Raw genomic sequence first — 20,860 nt, 5'->3', positions numbered from 1 at the left:
TGTTCTCTTCATGAATACTTGTCAACCATCTGTGTGTTTTCAGAGAGCCATCTGAGTTTCTGCCATTATCTACAATACATGGAGTGGGTAGAATCTTTGTGAATACCACTCCTTAGTTTTGGCCTTTCAAAATCAATGGCATTTTTATAAAAAGAAGATAATTTCTATGTAGCACTGGAACTAAAAGTCAAAGTATTATTTTAGATTGTAATTTCATAAAGTCTCTGTGTGCTAAAATTATAGTGAGCTCCTAAAAATATTGATATACTGTACTATTTCTACTAATTTTCTCCAGTACACAGTAGAGGAACGGGAAGATTACAGCAAGCCATCTAACTTGTGGATAGTCTTAGAACACTTCATAAAACTTAGCCCTCTACTATTTCTCATTCCTCCTACTGGACTGAGAGGATAGATACATATTTAGATAGGTATTTAGATAGATGGATGATAGATAGATAGATAGATAGATAGGTATTTAGATAGATGGATGATAGATAGGTAGATAGATAGATAGACAGACAGACAGACACACATGGATATACAGTTTACCCTTGAACACCATGGGTTTAAACTGTGTGGGTCCACTTATCATGGATTTTTTTTTTTAAATAAATAGAGTACGGTGTTGTAAATGTATTTTTTTCTTCCTTACTATGTTCTTAGTAACATTTTTTGGGGTCTATCTTTATTGTAACAATATGGTATATAATACATATAATGTACATAGTGTGTGTTAGTTGATGGTTTATGTTATAAGGCTTCTGGTCAAGCTGTGGCTATTAGTAAGGTCTTGGAGAAGTCAAAAGTTATACATGGAATTTTTACTGTGCTGGGGGTCAGTACCCCAGCCCTCGCATTGTTCAAGGCTCAACTGTATATCTATATATGTATCAAAAGATATGTATCTGTCAATATATGGTGATAAACAACACAAAGTATGGATCTTGTGTACTGGTTAGAAATGATAGACCCTAAATACATAAGGGAATATGAAATACACAAAAATAGAAATGCTGACCCTGGTCTCCCTTATGGTCCCATTTCTGCTCTAACAAGATGAAAGAAAATATCATGAACCAGGAGAAACTCGCCAAACCGCAAGCACAAGTGCACATTGGTGGGGAAGGAACTGCTCCCGGAAAGAAGAAGGGGGTTCATACAATGGCTACAGCAGATGATAAAAAATTTCAGTTCTCCTTAAAGAAGTAAGGGGTAAACAGGGCACCTGGGTGGCTCAGTCGGTTGGTTGTCCGACTTCAGCTCAGGTCACGATCCCGCGGTTTGTGAGTTCGAGCCCCGCGTTGGGCTCTGTGCTGACAGCTTGGGGCCTGGAGTCTGCTTCAGGTTCTGTGTCTCCCTCTCTCTCTCTGCTCCTCCCCTGCTCACTCTCTGTCTCTGTCTCTGTCTCAAAAATAAACAAACACTAAAAAAAAAAAAAAAAAAAGAAGAAAGAAAAGAAAAGAAAGAAGAAAAGAAGTTAGGGGTAAACAATATCTCTGGTATTGAAGAGGCGAACATATTCACAAACCAAGGAGCAGGGATCTGCTTTTTTTTTTTTTTTTTTTTAATTTTTTTTTTTTTAACGTTTTTATTTATTTTTGAGACAGAGAGAGACAGAGCATGAACGGGGGAGGGTCAGAGAGAGAGGGAAACACAGAATCGGAAGCAGGCTCCAGGCTCTGAGCCATCAGCCCAGAGCCCGACGCGGGGCTCGAACTCACGGACCGCGAGATCGTGACCTGGCTGAAGTCGGACGCTTAACCGACTGCGCCACCCAGGCGCCCCGGGATCTGCTTTTTAACAAGCCTAAAATTCAGGGATCCCTGGCAGTGAACACTTCACCGTTCACAGGCCGTGCTGAGACAAAGCAGCTGACCGAAATACTGCCCAGCATCTCAAACAGACGTGGTGCAGACAGTCTGACTAGTTAAGCAGACTGGCTAAAGCTCTGCCTACACGATCTGTGGATGGGAAAGCACCACTCACTGCCGGAGACGTTGATGGTGATGAGGCTCCAGATCTTGTGGAGAAGTTAGATGAAGCTTCCAAGCAGGAAGCAAACTGAATGGAGTCAACTTCTGAAGAAGCTAAAACTTGAAGAAGCTATCAGGAGCTGCTTTTTAAAAATTTTGTCCAGGAACTGATAAAATCTAGATCTCTAATATTTTTAAGCCCAAGCCCCTTGGACACTGCCGCTCTTTTCAGTGTTTGCATATACACAATCCATTCTTCGCAGTTAATTAAACTAAAGAAGCCTGGGAATAAGGTTTGAAGCAAGGTTAATAAAGTTCTTTGCCTAGGATGTGTTTTAGTTTGTATTTCATTGACACTGATTTGTACACAGAAAGCAAAGTTGTTTATAGAAAGCTAATCATGGCATGTAATATAGCTGGTAATCTTTGATGAAATTTGATTAAAGATTTTATTTTACTTTTTAAATACTTAAAACAATTTTTTTTGTTTATTTTGAGAGAGAGAGAGAGAGAGAGCCAGCATGAGTAGGGGAGGGACAGAGCGAGAAGGAGAGAGAATCCCAAGCAGGCTCCACACTGTCAGCAGTGTGCCTGATGCCGGGCTTAGATTCACGAATTGTGAGATCACGACCTGAGCTGAAATCAAGAGTTGGATGCTTAACGAACTGAGCCACCCAGGCATTCCAATTAAAGATTTTAAATGGCAGTATAATGTAAAAAATAATTTCAGATAATGAAATTCATTAATCAAATAAATGTAATAGAAGAGTATTAAAGAAGGGGACATATTCACGGGTAGTATGGTCAAGAAAGACATTTCTGAAAACCCAGATAATATATGGTCTTATGTACCTGGTAGGAGTTTGGCTTTTATTCTTAGTATTTATCAGAATAAATACTGATAGAACTTTACTGTTCTATCACAAATACTGTAGAACTTTAACTTTGTGAGTAGTGGTATCTGCTCTTGGTTCTTCCAAGATCATTTCGGCTGTGGCATGGAGATTTGTGTTTTGGAAGAAGCCATGGAAGCAGGAATCTGTTCAGGAGGTATTGTTCGGGACCCTACATGAGTGTTCGTGGTGGTTTGGCCTAGAGTGGTAGCAGTTGTATTGATTTTTCATTCCTGTGTAATAAATTGCTGCAACATTTAATGGCTTAAAACAACAAACATTTATTTTCTCGCCATTTCTGAAAAACAGGAATCCAGGAGCAGCTTAGCTGGGTGGTTCCGGCTCAGGGGCTCTCATGAGATTCCAGTAGAGCTGTCAGCCCTGGCTGCATCTGAAGCCTTGACTCAGAGCCAAAAAGGCTCATTCACTTGCCTGGCAAGTGGGCTGGAACTGGGCCTCTCACCCTCCAGGCTGCTCTTCTGTAGCTGGGCCTTTTCTGCAGACTAGCCTGGATGGACTGTTTTACATGGCTTAGGCACATATTTCGTAACTACAAACTCAAAACCGTAATATATAAAAGAAAAAAAAATTAATTGAATTTTATCAAACTTTAAAACTTCTGTTGTATGAAAGATATTATTAAGAGAATGAAGACAAGATTCAGACTGGGAGAAAATATTTACAAATCAGTTACCTGATGTGTGTAAGTACCTGATGAAGGTGTACGTACCTGATGGAGAATTTGTATCCAAATTCAATCATAAGAAAACAACCAACCCAGTCAAAAAACGGGCCAACTTCTGAACAGTACTTCACTAAAGATACACAGATGGCAAATAAGTACATGAAATATGTTACGCACTGTTAGTTATTAGGGAAGTGGAAATTAAAGCTATACTTAGCTATCACTACATACTTACTAGAGTGCTAATTAAAAACAAAAAACCAAGGGGCCCCTGGGTGGCTCAGTTGGTAGAACAAGCAACTTTTGGTTTGCTTTGAAGTAGGCTTCACCCAGCGGCCCCTGGGCATGCAACTCTTGATCTCAGGGTCATTCGTTCAAGCCCCATGTTGGACCTAGAGCTTACTTAAAAATATATACACGTAAAAAAAAAAAGTAAATAAATAAACAAACACATAAAGACATAAACAAACCTGACAACACCAAATGCCAGTGAAGATGTAGAAGCGACTAGAATTCATACATTTCTGTTGAGAAAACATTGGAAAATATTTTGGTTTGATGGTTTTTAAAAAACGTAACATTTTTATTGTATCACCCACTAATCTCACTCCAAGGAATTAAAGAGAAATTAAAAATTCTGTTTGCAAAAATTTGCATGCAAATATCGTACTTACTTGTACCTCTAGTATACTCTTGAATAAGAATGGTGAGAGCGGACATTCTTGCCTTAGTTTCTTTACTTCTCTCTCTTTTTTTTTTTTTTCCTGTTTTCTTTCTTTTCTTGTACCTTGAGTTAATACTACCTTGTCTTAATTACAATACCTTCAAATGATTTTTAATATCTTGTAGGAAACTGTGTTGTCTTTTAATCAAAATCCATGGCTCCTTTTGGTCTTTTCTATTTTTATTAAGTACACTAATTTTACCCTTAATTTGTGAAATCCTACCCAAAATATTTGGAGGCATTTCACTGGAATTGCATAAATTAGTTTAAGAAGAATGGCATCGCTATAACATTGAGAATTCCAATTCTTGAACTTGGAGTTGCCATTAATTTTAGCCTTCATTAATGACTCTGTAACAAAATTTTATAATTTTCCCTGCATAGATTTTTCACATCTTTTGTCATATTATTCTTAGATATTTGTATCTCTGTCACTGTACTAGTATGTTTCCCCCTCCTCTTCTCCCCCTCCTCGTTTTTCTTCTTTTTCATCTCCGTCTCTGTCTTCTTCTTCGTCTTCATCTTCAGAAGGTAACAGAAAACAGAAATGTTTTTGTTTTATTTTAAAAATTCACTTATCAAGGGCACATTAAAAAGTGCTATTGTGACACTCTCTTCAACATCTACGTCAACATATTAATAAGATTGCCACATCTTTTTCATTTAAATTTTTTAATGTTTATTTCTGAGAGAGAGAGAGAGATTGTGTGAGCATGAGCGGGAGAGGGGCAGAGAGGGAAACATAGAATCCGAAGCAGGCTCCAGGCTCCCAGCTGTCAGCACAGAGCCCGACACGGGGCTCGAACCCACAAACTGTGAGATCATGGCCTGAGCCGAAGTCGGACACTTACCTGACTGAGCTACTCAGGTGCCCCAAGATTGCCACATCTTTTATTTGTTTGTTTTTTTACTAGATGTAATTGACATACACCATGATATTACTTTCAGGTGTACAACGTAATAACCTGGTGCTTGTATTGTAAAATGATCACCACAACAAATCTTGTTGACATCCAGCCTTGTTTTTGAACTTAAAGGAGACATATTTAATCTTTTAGCATTAAGTAGAAAGTTAGCTGTACTTTTTTGTAGATGCCCTTTATCAGGTTAAGGAAATGAACATCTATTTATACTTTGTTGAAAACAATAGATGTTGAATTTTATCAAATCCTTTTTTAAGAAATTTTTTTTAATGTTTATTTACTTTTGAGATAGAGAGAGAGAGAGCATGAACAGGAGAGGGTCAGAGAGAGAGGGAGACACAGAATCTGAAACAGGCTCCGGGCCCCGAGCTGTCAGCACAGACAGCTCGAACGGGGCTCGAACTCACGGACCGCGAGATCATGACCTGAGCCGAAGTCGGACGCTCAACCGACTGAGCCACCCAGGCACCCCTATCAAATCCTTTTTATACATATGGTCATATGATTTTCCTTCTTTATTGTATTGATTTGGTGAACTGTACTGATTGGTTTTTAAATGTTGTATCACGCATGTATTTCTGGCATAATGGTCCCTATGTATTTATTCTTTTTATCTATGTCTAGATTTTATTTGCCTATATTTTGTTGATTTTTTTGTGTCTATTTTCATGGGGAATAGCATTCTGCATTTTTCTTTTCTTGTAATGTCTTTGGCTTTGGTTTCTGAGTAATGTTGGCTTTACAAAATGAGTTGGGAAGTGTTCTTTCCTCTTGTATTTTCTAGTTGAGTTTGTGCAGAATTGATATTTATTTCTTAGATGTTTGAAATGATCTGGGCCTAATTTTTCTTTGTTGGCAGTATAATGTTTTGATAAGGATTTTATGATTTTGATAAGCCTGATTCACATCTGACTGTTAATTTCTCCTGGTGAGACCATAAGCAAGTTACTTAATCTCTGAGTAAACTGAACCTCAGTTTCCTAATTTATAAATTAGTGGCTATGAAGATTGAATCATGATATGTATCAGTTGTTCAATCCTTTATTATCTTATACTTACATGTTAATTTATCCAGATTTTACTATTGTACTATACTACTTACTACTATTTATGCTATTTTTTTCAAATTTTTATTTAAATTCTAGTTAATTAGCGTATAGTGTAATATTGGTTTCAGGAGTAGAATTTAATGATTCATCACTTGCATATAATACCCAGTGCTCATCATAATAAGTGCCCTCCTTAATACCCATCATTCATTTAGCCCAACCCGCACCCATCTCTCTCCATCAACACTCAGTTTGTTCTCTATCATTCAGAGTCTCTTATGGTTTGCTTTCCTCTCTTTTCTTTTCCCCTTCCCATATGTTCATCTGTTTTGTTTCTTAAATTCTACATATGAGGAAAATCACATGGGGTTTGTCTTTCTCTGACTGATTTATTTCACTTAGCACAATATATTCTAGCTCCATCCATGTCATTGGAAATGGCAAGATTTCATTCCTTTTGATGTCTGAGTAGTAGTATATTGTATATATATATATACATCTTCTTTATTCATTCATCAGTCGATGGACCCTGGATTCTTTCCATAGTTTGGCTATTGTTGATAATACTGCTATAAACATCAGGCAGCATGTATCCCTTTGAAACTGTATTTTTTTAATCCTTTGGGTAAATACTAGTAGTGCAATTGCTGGGTCGTAGGGTAGATCTATTTTTAACTTTTTGAGGAACTCCATACTATTTCCCAGAGTGGCTGCACCAGTTTGCATTCCCACCAACAGTATAAGAGGGTTCCCCCTTTCTCTGCATCCTCACCAATATCTGTTGTTTCCTGTGTTGTTAATTTTAGCCATTCTGATAGATGTGAGGTGATATCTCATCGTGGTTTTGATTTGTGTTTCCCTGATGATGAGTGATGTTGAGCATCTTTTCATGTGTCTGTTAGCCATCTGGATGTCTTCTTTGGAAAAATGTCTATTCATGTCCTCTGCCCATTTCTTAACTGGATTATTTGTTTTTTGGGTGTTGAGTTTGATAGGTTCGTTACAGATTTTGGATACTAACCCTTTATCCAATATATAATTCTTCTCCCATTCCGTAGGCTACCTTTTAGTTTTGCTGGTTGTTTCCTTCACTGTGCAGAAGCTTTTTATCTTGATGAGGTCCCAATAGTTCATGTTTGCTTTTGTTTCCTTTGCCTCTAGCTATGTGTCTAGTAAGAAGCTGCTGCTGCTGAGGTCAAAGAGGTTGCTGCCTGTGTTCTCCTTTAGGATTTTGATGGTTTCCTGGCTCACATTTAGGTCTTTCCTCCATTTTGAGTTTACTTTTGTATATGGTATTAGAAAGTGGTCCAGTTTCATTCTTCTGCAGGTTGCCGTCCAGTTTTGCCAACACCATTTTTTGAAGAGACTGTCTTTTTTCCATTGGATATTCTTTCCTGCCAAAGAATTAGTTGTCAAAGATTAGTTGGCCGTACATTTGTGGATTCATTTTTGGGTTTTCTGTTCTGTTCCACTGATCTATGTGTCTGTTTTTATGCCAGTACCGTACTGTCTTGATGACTGCAGCTTTGTAATATAGCTTGAGGTCTGGAATCATGATGCCTTCTGCTTTTCTTTTCTTTTTCAGGATTGCTTTGGTTATTCAGGGCCTTTAGGGGTTACATACGAATTTTAGGATTATTTGTTCTAGCTTTGTGGAAAATGCTGGTGGTATTTTGATAGGGATTGCATTAAATGTGTAGATTACTTTGGGTAGTATAGACATTTCAATAATGTTCTTCCATGGAATTTTTTCCCATTTCTCTGTGTCCCCTTCAATTTCTTTCATAAGTATTCTATAGTTTTCATTACCATCCAGATCTTTTACCCCTTTGGTTAGGTTTATTGCTAGGTGCCATATTGGTTTTGATGCAATTGTAAATGGGATTGATTTCTTGATTTATTTTTTTGCTGCTTCATTGTTGGTATATAGAATTGCAACAGATTTCTGTACATTGATTTTATATCCTATGACTTTGCTGAATTTATGTATTAGTTCTAGCAAATTTTTTGGTGGAGTCTTTCAGTTTTTCTACATAGAATGTCATGTCATCTGCAAATAGTGACAGTTTGACTTCTTCCTTGTTTATTCGGGTGTTTATGCTATTATAATCCTTATTTTACAGGTAAGCAAGCTACCACAAAGGGAGATTCAGTAACTTGACCAGGGTTACTCTGGTAGCACATAATAGAGCCAGGATTTGAATTGAGACTGTCCGGTTCCTGGGTTACTGCTTTTAAGTGCTAAGCTGCACTAACTATAAAAATACCTATCTTTCAGGGTTACTATTAGTATTAAATTAGACAATTCATGTAAGCAGCAAAATTTGTGTTATTTCCAAGTTGTTGTTTAGTAAATGGACATTGTTATTAATAATGTCAATTATTGTTAGTTTGAAGTCTAACTACTTTAGGATATTTTCAACCTGAAAGACCTGACCTATTGGTATAGATTCATTATCAAACACTCTCATTCAAGTTCACTGCAGTGAAATTCCATCAGCATTGGATGCACTGTACAAAGTGGTATTGTGAACATCAAATCTTATTAGGCGTACCAACTTGAATTCTTGCCCTGGTTCAGCACTTTTTTGTGTAATCCTGGTAAATAAGTCTCTCGGAATGTTAGTAAGTCTGTATAGTGAGGCTATGAAGAGTATCTCTTTGTATCTCTTTGACCTAAGTTGTTGAGTGGTTTAAAAAAGTATCTAAAGGTGCATTGGAAAGTACAGCTAGTGCTAATATGAAATATAAATATTTGGTGTTCTAAGTTAAAAATCAAAAAAATCAAAATCCTTTGTTGATATATACATATATTGATAGGTGATTCTTAATATCATTATTTACTATGGCTTAATACAGTTTGATGCCATTTAGTATCAGATTTTTCAGATCTTCATGGTGGTTATTCAAGCTTATATTATTTTTTATTTAAGCTTCCTTCCTTCTTTCCTTCCTTCCTTCCTTCCTTCCTTCCTTCCTTCCTTCCTTCCTTCCTCTCTCTCTCTCTTTCTTTCTTCCAGATGAGGTGATGCCTGGCATATGCCAAAATATTAGATTCACTTTGTTTATTTGAAAATTACAAAGATAACCTAAAAGGTGGCATCATCAGCTCAATAAGTACTTTGCCCTATTTTTTAGTCAGCAAGACTTATTTTAGTGTTTTACTGATATATCTCATTATTTCAAAGTATATAATGCAATGGGGTGCCTGGGTGGTTCAGCTGGTTAAGCCTCTGACTCTTGGTCTTGGCTCAGGTCGTGATCTTGTGGTTTGTGAATTTGAGCCCTGCATTGGACTCCACACTGTCAGATTGGATCCTGTTTGGGATTCTCTCTCTCCCCCTTTCTCTGGCCTCCCCACGTGTACTTTTTCTGTCTCTCAAAATAAATCAATAAACTTTAAAAAATTAAAAAGAAAACAAAGTATATAGTGCAATGACCTATTGTATGTATGTTATTAATTAAGGCTGAGAGTGGTGTGGAAGATTGACACATGGGGCATTTTGGCAGAAGGTTATAAAAAAGCTTTCTGTTGTGAACTTTAATAGTTATTGTACAGAATGCCAAAAGCTAAGGAACCATGATAATTTAGGGAAAGTATAATAACATTGCTTTTTTTTTTTTTTTTTTTTTTTTTTTTTTTTGTGAATTATAGCTGACTTTGGGCTGGCAAAGCAAAAACAAGAAAACAGTAAACTAACATCTGTTGTTGGAACAATCCTGTATTCCTGGTAAGGACAATTATTTTATGGTTCTCAAACATCATACTTAACTGATTTAGGCTTTAGTTTCATGTCTTGGCTTGCAAAGGAAAGATGCCTTTAGGAAAAGAAGCTTATTTAATGTTCAGCTCAATTACCCAGATAATACACATGTACACAATTATACATCATTATGTACATTTGAAACAACAACAAAAAATTATCTTTCCTCTAAGGTGACTCTGCCCCTCACGGGGACTGCTTTTATTATTTGTAAATCCAAATGATCCTTGGCATATAGTGGGTGTGCAATTTTTGTTTATGAATCTGTGAATGACCTAGTAGACTTGCTACTCATCATGACACTTGGAATATTGTATTGCACTTACTTGAAAAATGAATGTTTTTTTCTCTTTGCCTGTAAACATCCAAAGGCAGGAGAAAGGTTTTTTGTGTCCTAATACATATCCCAGCATCTAGCTACTAATGGGTGCTGAATAAAGTTTATTATGTGAATGAATAAATGATGACATATATATATATATATACTTAGACATATGTTTATAAAGCTGCTTGCTTCTTGGGGAAATGAATGTTTATATTTTGATGAATTAAGACCCTTGTAACTTATTTAATGTGTTTCGAGGGTTCCTTTACCATCCTTTAATTATTAGGAAGTAAGAATTTTCTTTTGTTGATCACATATCATTTGTTCATGAATCTTTTGAAGTTAATAAACAGATAAAGTAGTCCGTAGACCTAACAGATTCAGGGAAATAGTCTTAAATCTTATTCAACAGGTCAAGCAATCAAGACACTTCCATCTTCTTTTTTTAATCTAGTCTGTTGTTGTGCAATTGATTCCTGGGGATAGAATTCAGAATAAATCTTCTCAAGGGAGGGTGGAAATTCTCTGTAAGTAACAGTCTCATTTGAAAAAGCCCTTTCCTACAGAAATGTTCAGAAGAGTGTGAGCGTTCTGGCCAGGGTTCTGACACTGCTGGCCACTATTCTCTCAAGTTGTAATTGTTCCAAAGTTAAGACGTCTCTTAATAAATTGCTTGACATGTGCAATTCCTTTTGAATTTTCCATATCCTCATTTTCTGAATTTGTGAATTGGACAGAAATAAAGCAGATATATTTTATGGTCCCTGCTCTGAGTCTCATACCTCCCTGCCTTTTAAATTTTTTTTTTTTTTCAACGTTTATTTATTTTTGGGACAGAGAGAGACAGAGCATGAACGGGGGAGGGGCAGAGGGAGAGGGAGACACAGAATCTGAAACAGGCTCCAGGCTCTGAGCCATCAGCCCAGAGCCCGACGCGGGGCTCGAACTCACGGACCGCGAGATCGTGACCTGGCTGAAGTCGGACGCTTAACCGACTGCGCCACCCAGGCGCCCCCCTCCCTGCCTTTTAAAGAATTGTCTCTTTAGCCATCCCCAGAGTGTTTCCCTCCAAATTCTGTAATCTTTGTGCAATCCTGAGCTTCTCTGAGCCTATTAACGTGGACGGGGGATGTCTGTCCCTGCCCTGCAGGGTCCTGAGAGTTCCACGAGTCTGATGTGCCCCTGGTGTTTGCCCTTTCCTTTTGCCTTTGCTTCCTCAGATATTACCTTATTTAATGGAAGAAAGTTCTGTTTATCAACTCTGGTAGGAGGTGCCTCAGAGCATTCTTTATGCTGTATGTCAGCTGCTAGATAAATGGTTTGTGCACACTGGACTGATTGTGCTGGAACACAAGGTCAATAAAAGCCCCTTTCCTTCCTCTGATTTGATTCATTATGAGGCAGGGTCATTGTTACCCTTCTCGTGGAAAATAATCCCCAAATATGGTCTTTGGTTCCGATATGTATCTGTATGTCTTACTTCAGTTCCAGAGTCCAAGACTGCACCCTATCTTCAATTGCACTTTCAGAGCAGATGTTAGAGTTTGAAGCTCTGAGAAACATTTTAGGCTCGTTCTTCATGCAACACTTGTTTGGGACTTCTGGATGATAAGCAAGTGTGAGCTAATGTAAACAGAAAACTTTGACTGCTCTTGGAATGGGAATTCTTTGAGACTTTATTGCTTAGCCTAATTTTATTCACATTATAACATTAGATAATTTAAGAGAAAGCTGGGGACGTTTCCATTGGATGGATCAAAATAAACCTGTGTGTAAACCTGGGCAAGCAGAGACAAAGTAAAGCACACCCACCTATTGACTGCACCTCTTTCATTCTTAAAAATGCTGTAATGTACCCAGAACTCTGAAACTCTTAAGTGGCTTAAAACACTTCAGTAGCTTCCAGTTGCCCATAATTTAAAGGCCAAGTCCTCAGTATGACTACAAGCCCACGACCCTGCACACTGTAGCCTCTGTCAAGTCATCAGCTTTACTTTAGCCTGGACCTCACTCGGTGGATCTCTAGCTGTTGCCTATGTGTTCCCACTGACCACAGGGCTTTAGCAAATGCTGCTCCCACTGCCTGGAATACTCTTTTTCCCACTGGCCATCTGGTTAATTCTTTCTCATCCTCCACGACTCAGCTGGAATGTAGTCGCCTTAGGTAACCACCCCCACCACCCCCCCCCCCCCCCCCTGACCCCAGCCAGAGCAGGTTTCCCCTGGTCTACATACTCCATGCACTTTGCCTTCATATGGTTGAACTTTTCATTTATTTTGTGATAGACCCGGGTGATTTTGTTCACCGCTATCCCCAGCACTGAGCCCAGAGTCTGGTATTTTATAGGCTCACAAGAAGTATTTACTGTATGAATGATCTAGTATTTGCATAGTTATGAACAGTACTTGAAACAAAAAGAAAACTGCTCCTTTCCACTTTACCAAAATTTTAATCTTCTATCACTCTCCCACTTTGCTGTTCCTTCAGATCTTCAAAATGCTCCTACACGGTTTCTGTTTCTCCAGGTAGCTACAGAGCTTACTTCCTTACTTCCGGTATCTGCTTAAATGTTGCTTCTGTAGAGAGGTTTTCCTGATCACCAATCCCAAACGGCAGCCTCCTTCAGACTCTGAAGGAGTCCCTTTATTTTGCTTTATATTTTCACAGCACCTGCTTCTATCTGACATTATGTTATTAGTTTAATTAGTTTCATTTTAATTGTTATTATTATTTTAATCAGTCTCTCCCACTACATGAAATCCATGACAGTAGGGCTGTTGTCTCTTGTTCACTGTTGTTTCCTTGGGGCCTGGGGGAGTAGACTGATAGAATCCTAATAAATATTTTGAATTATTAAAATGAAAATAAGTCATCCTGTTTTGGGTTTGTCTGAAAATGTCTTTTTTAAAACTTTATTAAGTAATTGGGAAAAATTGACCAATAGAGTTGTATATATTTAAAGCATACAGCACAGTGATTGGCTTTACGTATATGTTGTGGGATGATTATTAAGATCAGGATCATTAACACATCCATCTAATAGTTAAACTGTGTTTCTGTTGTGTTCTCGTTAGAATGCTCAAGGTCTACTCTTAGCAACTTCCAAGCAAACAAACAATACCATCTTATTAATCACAGGCACCATGTGGTACTTTAGATCCTCAGAACTCATTCTTAGAACTGAAAGTTTGTACCCTTTGACATGCATCTCCCCATCTCGCACCCCCCCTCCCCCCCCCCCCCCCCCCCCCCGGCCCTGGGGCAGTCACCATTCTACTCTCAGCTTTTTTTTTTTTTTTTTTTTTAGTCCTTGTCTGTCTGGTTTTACTTAGCATAATATCCTCTTTGTTCATTCAGGTTGTTGCAAATGGCAGGATTTCCTTCCTTTTAATGGCTGAATAATATTCCATTATATATATATGTATATACACACATATCCCACGTTCTGTATTTTAATATGGTTAAAAATCCATGTGCATTTTTTTTCAACGTTTATTTATTTTTAGGACAGAGCGAGACAGAGCATGAACGGGGGAGGGGCAGAGAGAGAGGGAGACACAGAATCAGAAACAGGCTCCAGGCTCCGAGCCATCAGCCCAGAGCCCGACGCGGGGCTCAAACTCACGGACCGCAAGATCGTGACCTGAGCTGAAGTCGGACGCCTAACCGACTGCGCCACCCAGGCGACCCCATGTGCATTTTTATTAGGGTCTAAAGCACTAACACATCTTTGAATTTTTCTGACTTTTGCCTTCGTGAAGGCTAAAGGGAACATTTTTATTTTTTTATTATTATTTTTTAATATATGAAATTTATTGTCAAATTGGTTTCCATACAACACCCAGTGCTCATCCCAAAAGATGCCTTCTTCAATGCCCATCACCTACCCTCCCCTCCCTCCCACCCCCCATCATAAAGGGAACATTTTTAATTTGAAACAGTGAGTACCTTAATGCCAGGGTCTGTTGTATTTTTTTCTGTTTATTTATCCGTATATCTTGTATAGTTACTGGAACAGTAAACAATGGGATTGCTAGGATATTATCATTAAAAAAATGTAGAATGATTGTAAATTATTGAGACGAGTATTCTTCTATAACTGATAAATTGGCCCTGAGGGAAATTGCTAAAGAGGAATTTTAAAAAATAAGAGCATAATTGGAAAGACAATGTAGAAAGGCAGGTTGGTAGGGCCATTATTAAGATCTTAGGCTCTCGAATCAGACTGCCTGGGTTTAAGTCCTGGGTCTGCTGTTAAAAGAGTTATAAATTATTGAACTTCTCTGTGCCTCAGTTTCCTCATCTGTAATCTAGGATTATTACTTACCTTCTAGTGCTTATCATCAGATTAAGTGAGGTGGTATACACTGAGTGCTTGGAACCGTTACTCTAAAATTTGAAAGGATAGTGTTCATTTGAATATGTATATTGTATTGTGTCTAAGAATCGGATTCATTTCGTAATAATCACAATAGGGAAGAATTAGTTATGCTGTATTTATTTATAGCTCCTTTTCCCTCCCCGTCTCTATATTTGCTCCCTGAATGGCTGCTTTGGTTGCTAGGAGAGGCCAGGATTTTTCTAGCAGCCAGGCCCAAGCAGCTGAGGAGTGTGAGAGGGAAGGAGTATGTGTTTAGCATGCAAAGACAGGGAACCTGGAGGAACAGAATTTTCCATAGTAGGACCTTGAGCAGGTGAGTTGTGGGGATACTTTTACCTGTAATTGCTTTTGTTTATGGCTTCTCTGTGCCCTAGCAGGATAAGATATACCTGAATAATATCACTCTTTTCTGCCCATAGACCCTCCAAGACTCTATAAATACACACACACGAGAGAGAGAGAGAGAGAGAGAGAAAGAGAAAGAGAGAGAGAGAGAGGACTATTTTATTATCTGCTTAGGTAAGGTAGGAGTGAATTTTGATCCAATTCAGGATTTAATTATACAAATAAAACTCTAAATACATCTTAAGACTCAATGGAGTAGGTCACAAGGTCTCATTAATTTAAATGGAAGCTACTGAATAGAAACTACCAGAGAGCACTAATAATGGTGTTCCACTCCATAGTGTTAAGCATTGTGTCGCCAACTACATATTTTTACTTATTTTTACTTATCTAACACTTGAATGGAATATACTAAGTGACAGGCACTGTTGTAAGGCTCTGTAAATATTAAGTTATTTAATCTTCCAGCCTCCTTTAACATAAAGCGACTATCTTAAGTAATCTCTGGGGAAGTTGAATGATCCTGCCCAACATCACAGTCAGGAAGTGGAAAAGCCTGAATTTAAGTTCAGACAGCCTGACTGCAGGAATGTGTGTTCCTAAGCACTCTGCTGTGCTGCTTGATAACTGGTCAGCCACCGGTAGACTGAACTCATTTGGCAGGAAGGAGAGATACTGTACACAACTCATGGCCGCTTTAGGAATGTTGTGATTTGTCCACTAGAATGTATACCTGGCAGTTAGCCCTCATCGCGCATGTAGTATTTGCCAGGTTTTACTCTGAACTGAATATTAAAAATTCTTGTTTTACATTTTTTTTCTAACTTCCACAGTTGTTTTCTCATCACTCAACACTTTTAAACAATTTTAGATGAGTCTTGAATACTGATAACAGATTTAATATCCAGAGACATTCTGAATCCTAACTGAATAGTTATGGAGTTTCTAGAAAAGAAAAAAAAAATGCAAATTAAGAACATTTATGCCTTTGTATAGTAGTGTCTTTGATTCCATTGACATCGCAGGAAATGTATAAGTGGAAAACGATACCTTAAGAGTATCCAGTTAGGATACGGCTAGTTCGCATGTTGTATGTCTGTGGCAATGTGAAACACTGGCGTGGCCTAGATTAGGAGTTTGAATATAGATGCATAAGGAGATGTATATTATGGATTTTTGAAGGTCTAATTTGTTCTGAACTCCCCAGCAGCACAAAAAGCAAGAAAGGGAGTTCTCTGATGATTGATTTTGTCAGTGGAAGTCCTTGCTCCTTCATCAACTAGTAATTCTAAATCCCATATCTTCGGTCTTTATTTTTACAAGTATACACAGGTCTGTAAACAATACAATGAATTTCTTTACCTACGTGTGCCTGAATTATTTTTCTAGTTTGTCATTTTAAACACTTGATATCCAAGTTATGTAGAATATTCCACATTTCCTATTGAAAGTAGATGTGAGAGGGATTACAGGATGGCCCGATGTCTTACTGTAATATGTTTTTCTGAAGGGGAAAGGTGGTTTGACCAAAAGAAATGCCCTCCTGTACTTAAACACAACTTCATTTATTGGATAATTAAGGAATTAGATGAATTATTTGATGATGGGAAAATGTATATTTTGCTTATCTACTGTTACAGAACAAATCCTCCCAAAATGTAATTGCTTAACAACAGTTTGTGTGGGTGTTCTATGCAGTTCCTCTGTTGGTTCCATTGGGCTCACTTATGTGGATGCATTCAATTGAAGTATTGTCTTGTCCAGAAGGTCCAAGATGGCCTCACGTATCTGCCAGTGGGTGTTGACTCTAGGCGAGGGCCCTTTGAATCTGGTCCAGGTGGCCTTTTGTTTATGTGCCTGTGATAGAGTGGCATTTCAAGAGGGCTCCCCTAGATCATCTCGTGCCTATACTGCCTACCCCTGGCCCATGATGGAAATTGCAGGAAGCCTCTTACACCTGCAATGTTCCTCTAACACTGTCTGCTGAGAAAGCTTAACACTATATAGGAGAAATACTTAAAGGAATGCCATTGTTCATTGAAGGGTGCATTAGGAGCTAAGAGGCATTAAACCGATAGCTGAGACACTAACTCCAGGGTTTGGCCCACCATACCTGAGGATGAGGCAGTAGTAGAATAGGGCCACACCACTGCCATGGCATTGTCAATACCTTTATTCCCTCCATACAATACACTACACTACAATTCATTTTTCTGTACCTCAAGCATTGGTACATCTCCAGAGTGTGAAAGTGAAATCCTTCAGTTCAATTCTTAGCAGACTCAGCATGTTTAGGGGAGAGCAGGAGCTGTGGTTTGGATGGGTTGGGATTTATGTTGGTATAGCGAGGGACCTGGAATTTTCCTGTTGGCATTATAGAGCCACTGGATATCTCTCCGCATGGCAGTTACTTAATGGAAATACTGTTTTCCAGAAGATCCACAGAGTGAGACTGAGGAAGGGAGCCATGTGTGTTTATCACTTCACCTGTTTTTTATATAGATATCCCAGCACTTGCCAGGAGAAGATAACTTAGTCCTTTCCCATGGGGAGAATTCAACTTAATTTGGGGACACACACACACACACACACACACACACACACACACACGAGTAGAAGGATCAAGGACTAGTAAGCCACACAGTGCTTATATGAGCCTCTGTCAGGGGCACAGAGAAGGTCCCCAGGGACAGTACAGAAGCCATGGGTAGGACAGGGACCTACCAGTGCTGCAGAACTTGAGGAACGGGCCCAAGGTGGGGTAGTGGGCACTAGGCATTATACTTCTCTGTGTGATGATTGTGCCATGGTCTATGCGCTATGCAGGGTTCATGCAAAGTGACCTATATTTTCCTCCCATACAGACACTATGACAGGACTTGCTTGGAAGTGGCTGACATCAAATGGTCAGAAGGGAGGAAGAGAAAACAGTGATGAGGGTAAACAGAGAAAGGAAACTATGGGGGAAGTCAGAGGATTTAAACAAGGGGGAAATATGAAGGCCAAATTATCATATCAGAGGTGAAGGAATTGAAACATCTTAGGGGTGCCTGTTTGGCTCAGTTGGTTAAGTGTCCAACTCTTGGTTTCCATTCAGGTCATGATCTCATGGTTCATGAGTTCGAGCCCCGTGTCGGGCTCTGTGGAGACAGTGTGGAGCCTGCTTTCAATTCTCTCTCTCTCTGCCCCTCTCTCTCTCTGCCTGTCCCACATACTCTCTCTCTCAAAATAAATATATAAACTTAAAAATAAAGAAACATTTTAGTTATTTTGCAGTGCTACATTCAACCTGTTTTATTCTTATGAATAATTCTTACGATATAGGATCGGTATGGTCGTATATCCCTTACCAATCATATATCCTTTTACATCAATTTATTTCATAACTTATTTAGCTAATAGTAATACTCTTGACGATTATTACATTTTAAACTTAAATTTAATTATTTATTTTTAATCTCGGATTTCAGAATGCCCATACAATCCTAGGAGAGGCTATAGCACAATGCCAATAAAAGAAAACCTCTTTTGAAGTGGCAGATATTTTCTTCTCTAAAACAGTAAGGTGATAGTTACAAGTCCAATGTCTTGAAATTCAGGCTGCCTTTGCAATAAACTGTCAATCTGTGACACTATTATGGCCTATAATAAAATTATAAAGTAAAGATTTGAAAATGTGAGCTGTAGGTAACTTTGATACACATTGGTAACACTTGGCCATTTCAAAACTTCCTTTTCACAGAAACGGATACTTGCAGGATCCACATATTTGGTGGGTAAATTTTGAAGATTTTATATATATGTGTATTACTTAATCTCATCTTAGTGCTCTAGGGTTTCAGGAGAACGTTATCTATTCTCCGGAAAGCATTTGCCTCTCTGTCTACCCAGATCCTCTTACCTTGTTTATTCTAAATTTATTTTTCAATTTTTATAACAAAGGCTGCTTCATCCATAAATTTCATAAACCGTGCTCCAACTAGCAGCAGTGACAGTAGTAGTGAGATGTCATTGGGTTGGCCTGCAGGGCTGTCCTGTCTTAGGACCCAATGACATAGTGCAGACTCTAGGCTGGACAGCCTGGGTTTCATCCTGGCTCTATGCCTTCCTGTTTGAATTAGGGCAAGTAATGTACTATTTCTGGGTTTCAGTTTCCTTATCTGAAATGGTGGAGCTGGTGGCGATAATGATAGTTTCCACTTCAACAGTTTGTTGTGAGGATTGAAAAGATAGATGATAGATACATAGGTAGGTAGAAAAATAGAGTGAGTTAGTAGATAGCACTAGCATCCTGAGTATAGCAGAGATTCAATAAATATCAGCTGTTTCTATGCTGGGAGCAACAGCTTTATTCTTTAGGAAAAAAACTTTTCCCCAATCCACTCCAAGTACCGCTCCAAGTGGTTTAGTAATTCCCATGGCTTTGGAGATCTTACCTCTCTGGCCTATTTGGGCTGCCCAGACTTGGTGCTTCTCCCAATAAGGTGGGCCACTCCCAGCATTCCTGACCCTGTTGGGAAAATGGCAGTGGGGCGGGGAGGGGGGGGAGGTTCTCTTCATTGAAGCTGATCCAATTAGAATTCTTCCCTGAGAATGTGTTCAACTGGGACTCAGTGAAGAGGTGAAGCTGAGATGTGAAAGGCCCTGGAATGTTTGGTGGCCATGTTTGTGGCCGTGGTGGAGGTCCATCTGAGAGAAAGAGGCCAACACTTGTAGAGAACAGGAGGGAAAGTTCTAGCAATGTCCAGACCCTAGATTCCATTTTCCTTAAAACCCAGCTACAACTTTGCTTTCCTTGCATGTACAGAAGACTTTCAATGAAAACCTTCTAGTTGCCTACAGTTGCTACACGCCTTTCACTTGACTCAGTCCAGGTTGCCCCAGGGCACACTCTGAGACAAGGGTTCATGTGCAAGTGGTTTGTTATGGAGGGGGTCCTGGGAAACAAGAGTGGAGGAGTGGGGAAGTGAGACAAGGAAGGGAAGGCAGCAGACAAAGAGTTTCTTGGGACAGGTCACCACTGGGCAACTGGAGGTCATTTTAAATGAATTACTCAGCGATCCCACTCAAAAGGAGAGAGTGGGGTGATTATAGTAGCTCATAACCACCATTGTTAAGGGTTGTTCCTGGGTAATTCACTGATGCTTCAGGCCTTTTGTGCCACTGCCAGAGAAGGTCTAGGGGGTTAAGAAAAATGCTCACATATGCAAATTGTTAGAATTCAGGCCAGTATGCTCTGAAGAAGTAAGGGTGAAGGGGAGTAGGCAAGATACCTACAGCACCTTCTTTGACTCACAAGGGAAAATGCTCTAAATGCATGAGAAGTACACTTGCAGCGTGGCCTCAAAATCTTTGTGCAAGCCAGGCAGAAGCATATTTGATCCTCTTTTGGTTCTTTGAGCAAATCTAAAATTTTCCCAACTCTTTCTGGATGTAGTCTTCTTCTTCTTCTTTTAAGTTTATTTATTTATTTTGAGAGAGTCAGAGAGCGTGAGAGAGAGCAGGGGAGGGGTGGAGAGAGAGAGGGAAATAGAGAATCCTAAGCAGGTTCCATGCCATCAGCACAGAGCTCGATGTGGGGCTCAAACTTACGAACTGTGAGATAATGACTTGAACTAAAATCAAAAGTTGGATGCTTAACAGACTGAGCCACCCAGGTGCCCTGGACACAGTCTTTTATGTCAATAGTTGGAAGTCATTATAAAGAAGTCCCAGGGGCACCTGGGTGGCTCAGTCAGTTAAGCGCCCAGCTTCAGCTCAGGTCATGATTTCACGGTTCACGAGTTGGAGCCCT

General features: G+C 39.0%; 1 protein-coding gene and 1 pseudogene across 20 annotated transcripts in view; both read left to right on the top strand.

Moving 5' to 3' along the window:
* The window catches only part of NEK10 (NIMA related kinase 10), a 231,216-nt gene that overhangs the window by 83,692 nt on the left and 126,664 nt on the right, over positions 1 to 20,860 (top strand). For 18 of the 20 annotated variants that reach the window (XM_045436360.1, XM_045436366.1, XM_045436359.1 and 15 more), the window contains one exon: positions 9,906 to 9,981. In XM_045436360.1, coding sequence (XP_045292316.1) covers positions 9,906 to 9,981 — 76 coding nt within the window. Of the gene's footprint in view, positions 1 to 9,905; positions 9,982 to 12,865; positions 12,921 to 14,786; positions 15,035 to 20,860 lie in introns of those variants that run through there. The other 2 variants (XM_045436374.1, XM_045436375.1) reach the window with 2 other exon arrangements.
* LOC123575714 lies at positions 1,060 to 2,068 on the top strand (annotated as a pseudogene).

The sequence above is a fragment of the Leopardus geoffroyi genome, chromosome C2, assembly GCF_018350155.1.
Source record: "Leopardus geoffroyi isolate Oge1 chromosome C2, O.geoffroyi_Oge1_pat1.0, whole genome shotgun sequence".
NCBI lineage: Eukaryota > Metazoa > Chordata > Mammalia > Carnivora > Felidae > Leopardus > Leopardus geoffroyi.
Note: the sequence above shows the minus strand (reverse complement) of the source record. Positions and strands in the feature narration are given on the sequence as shown.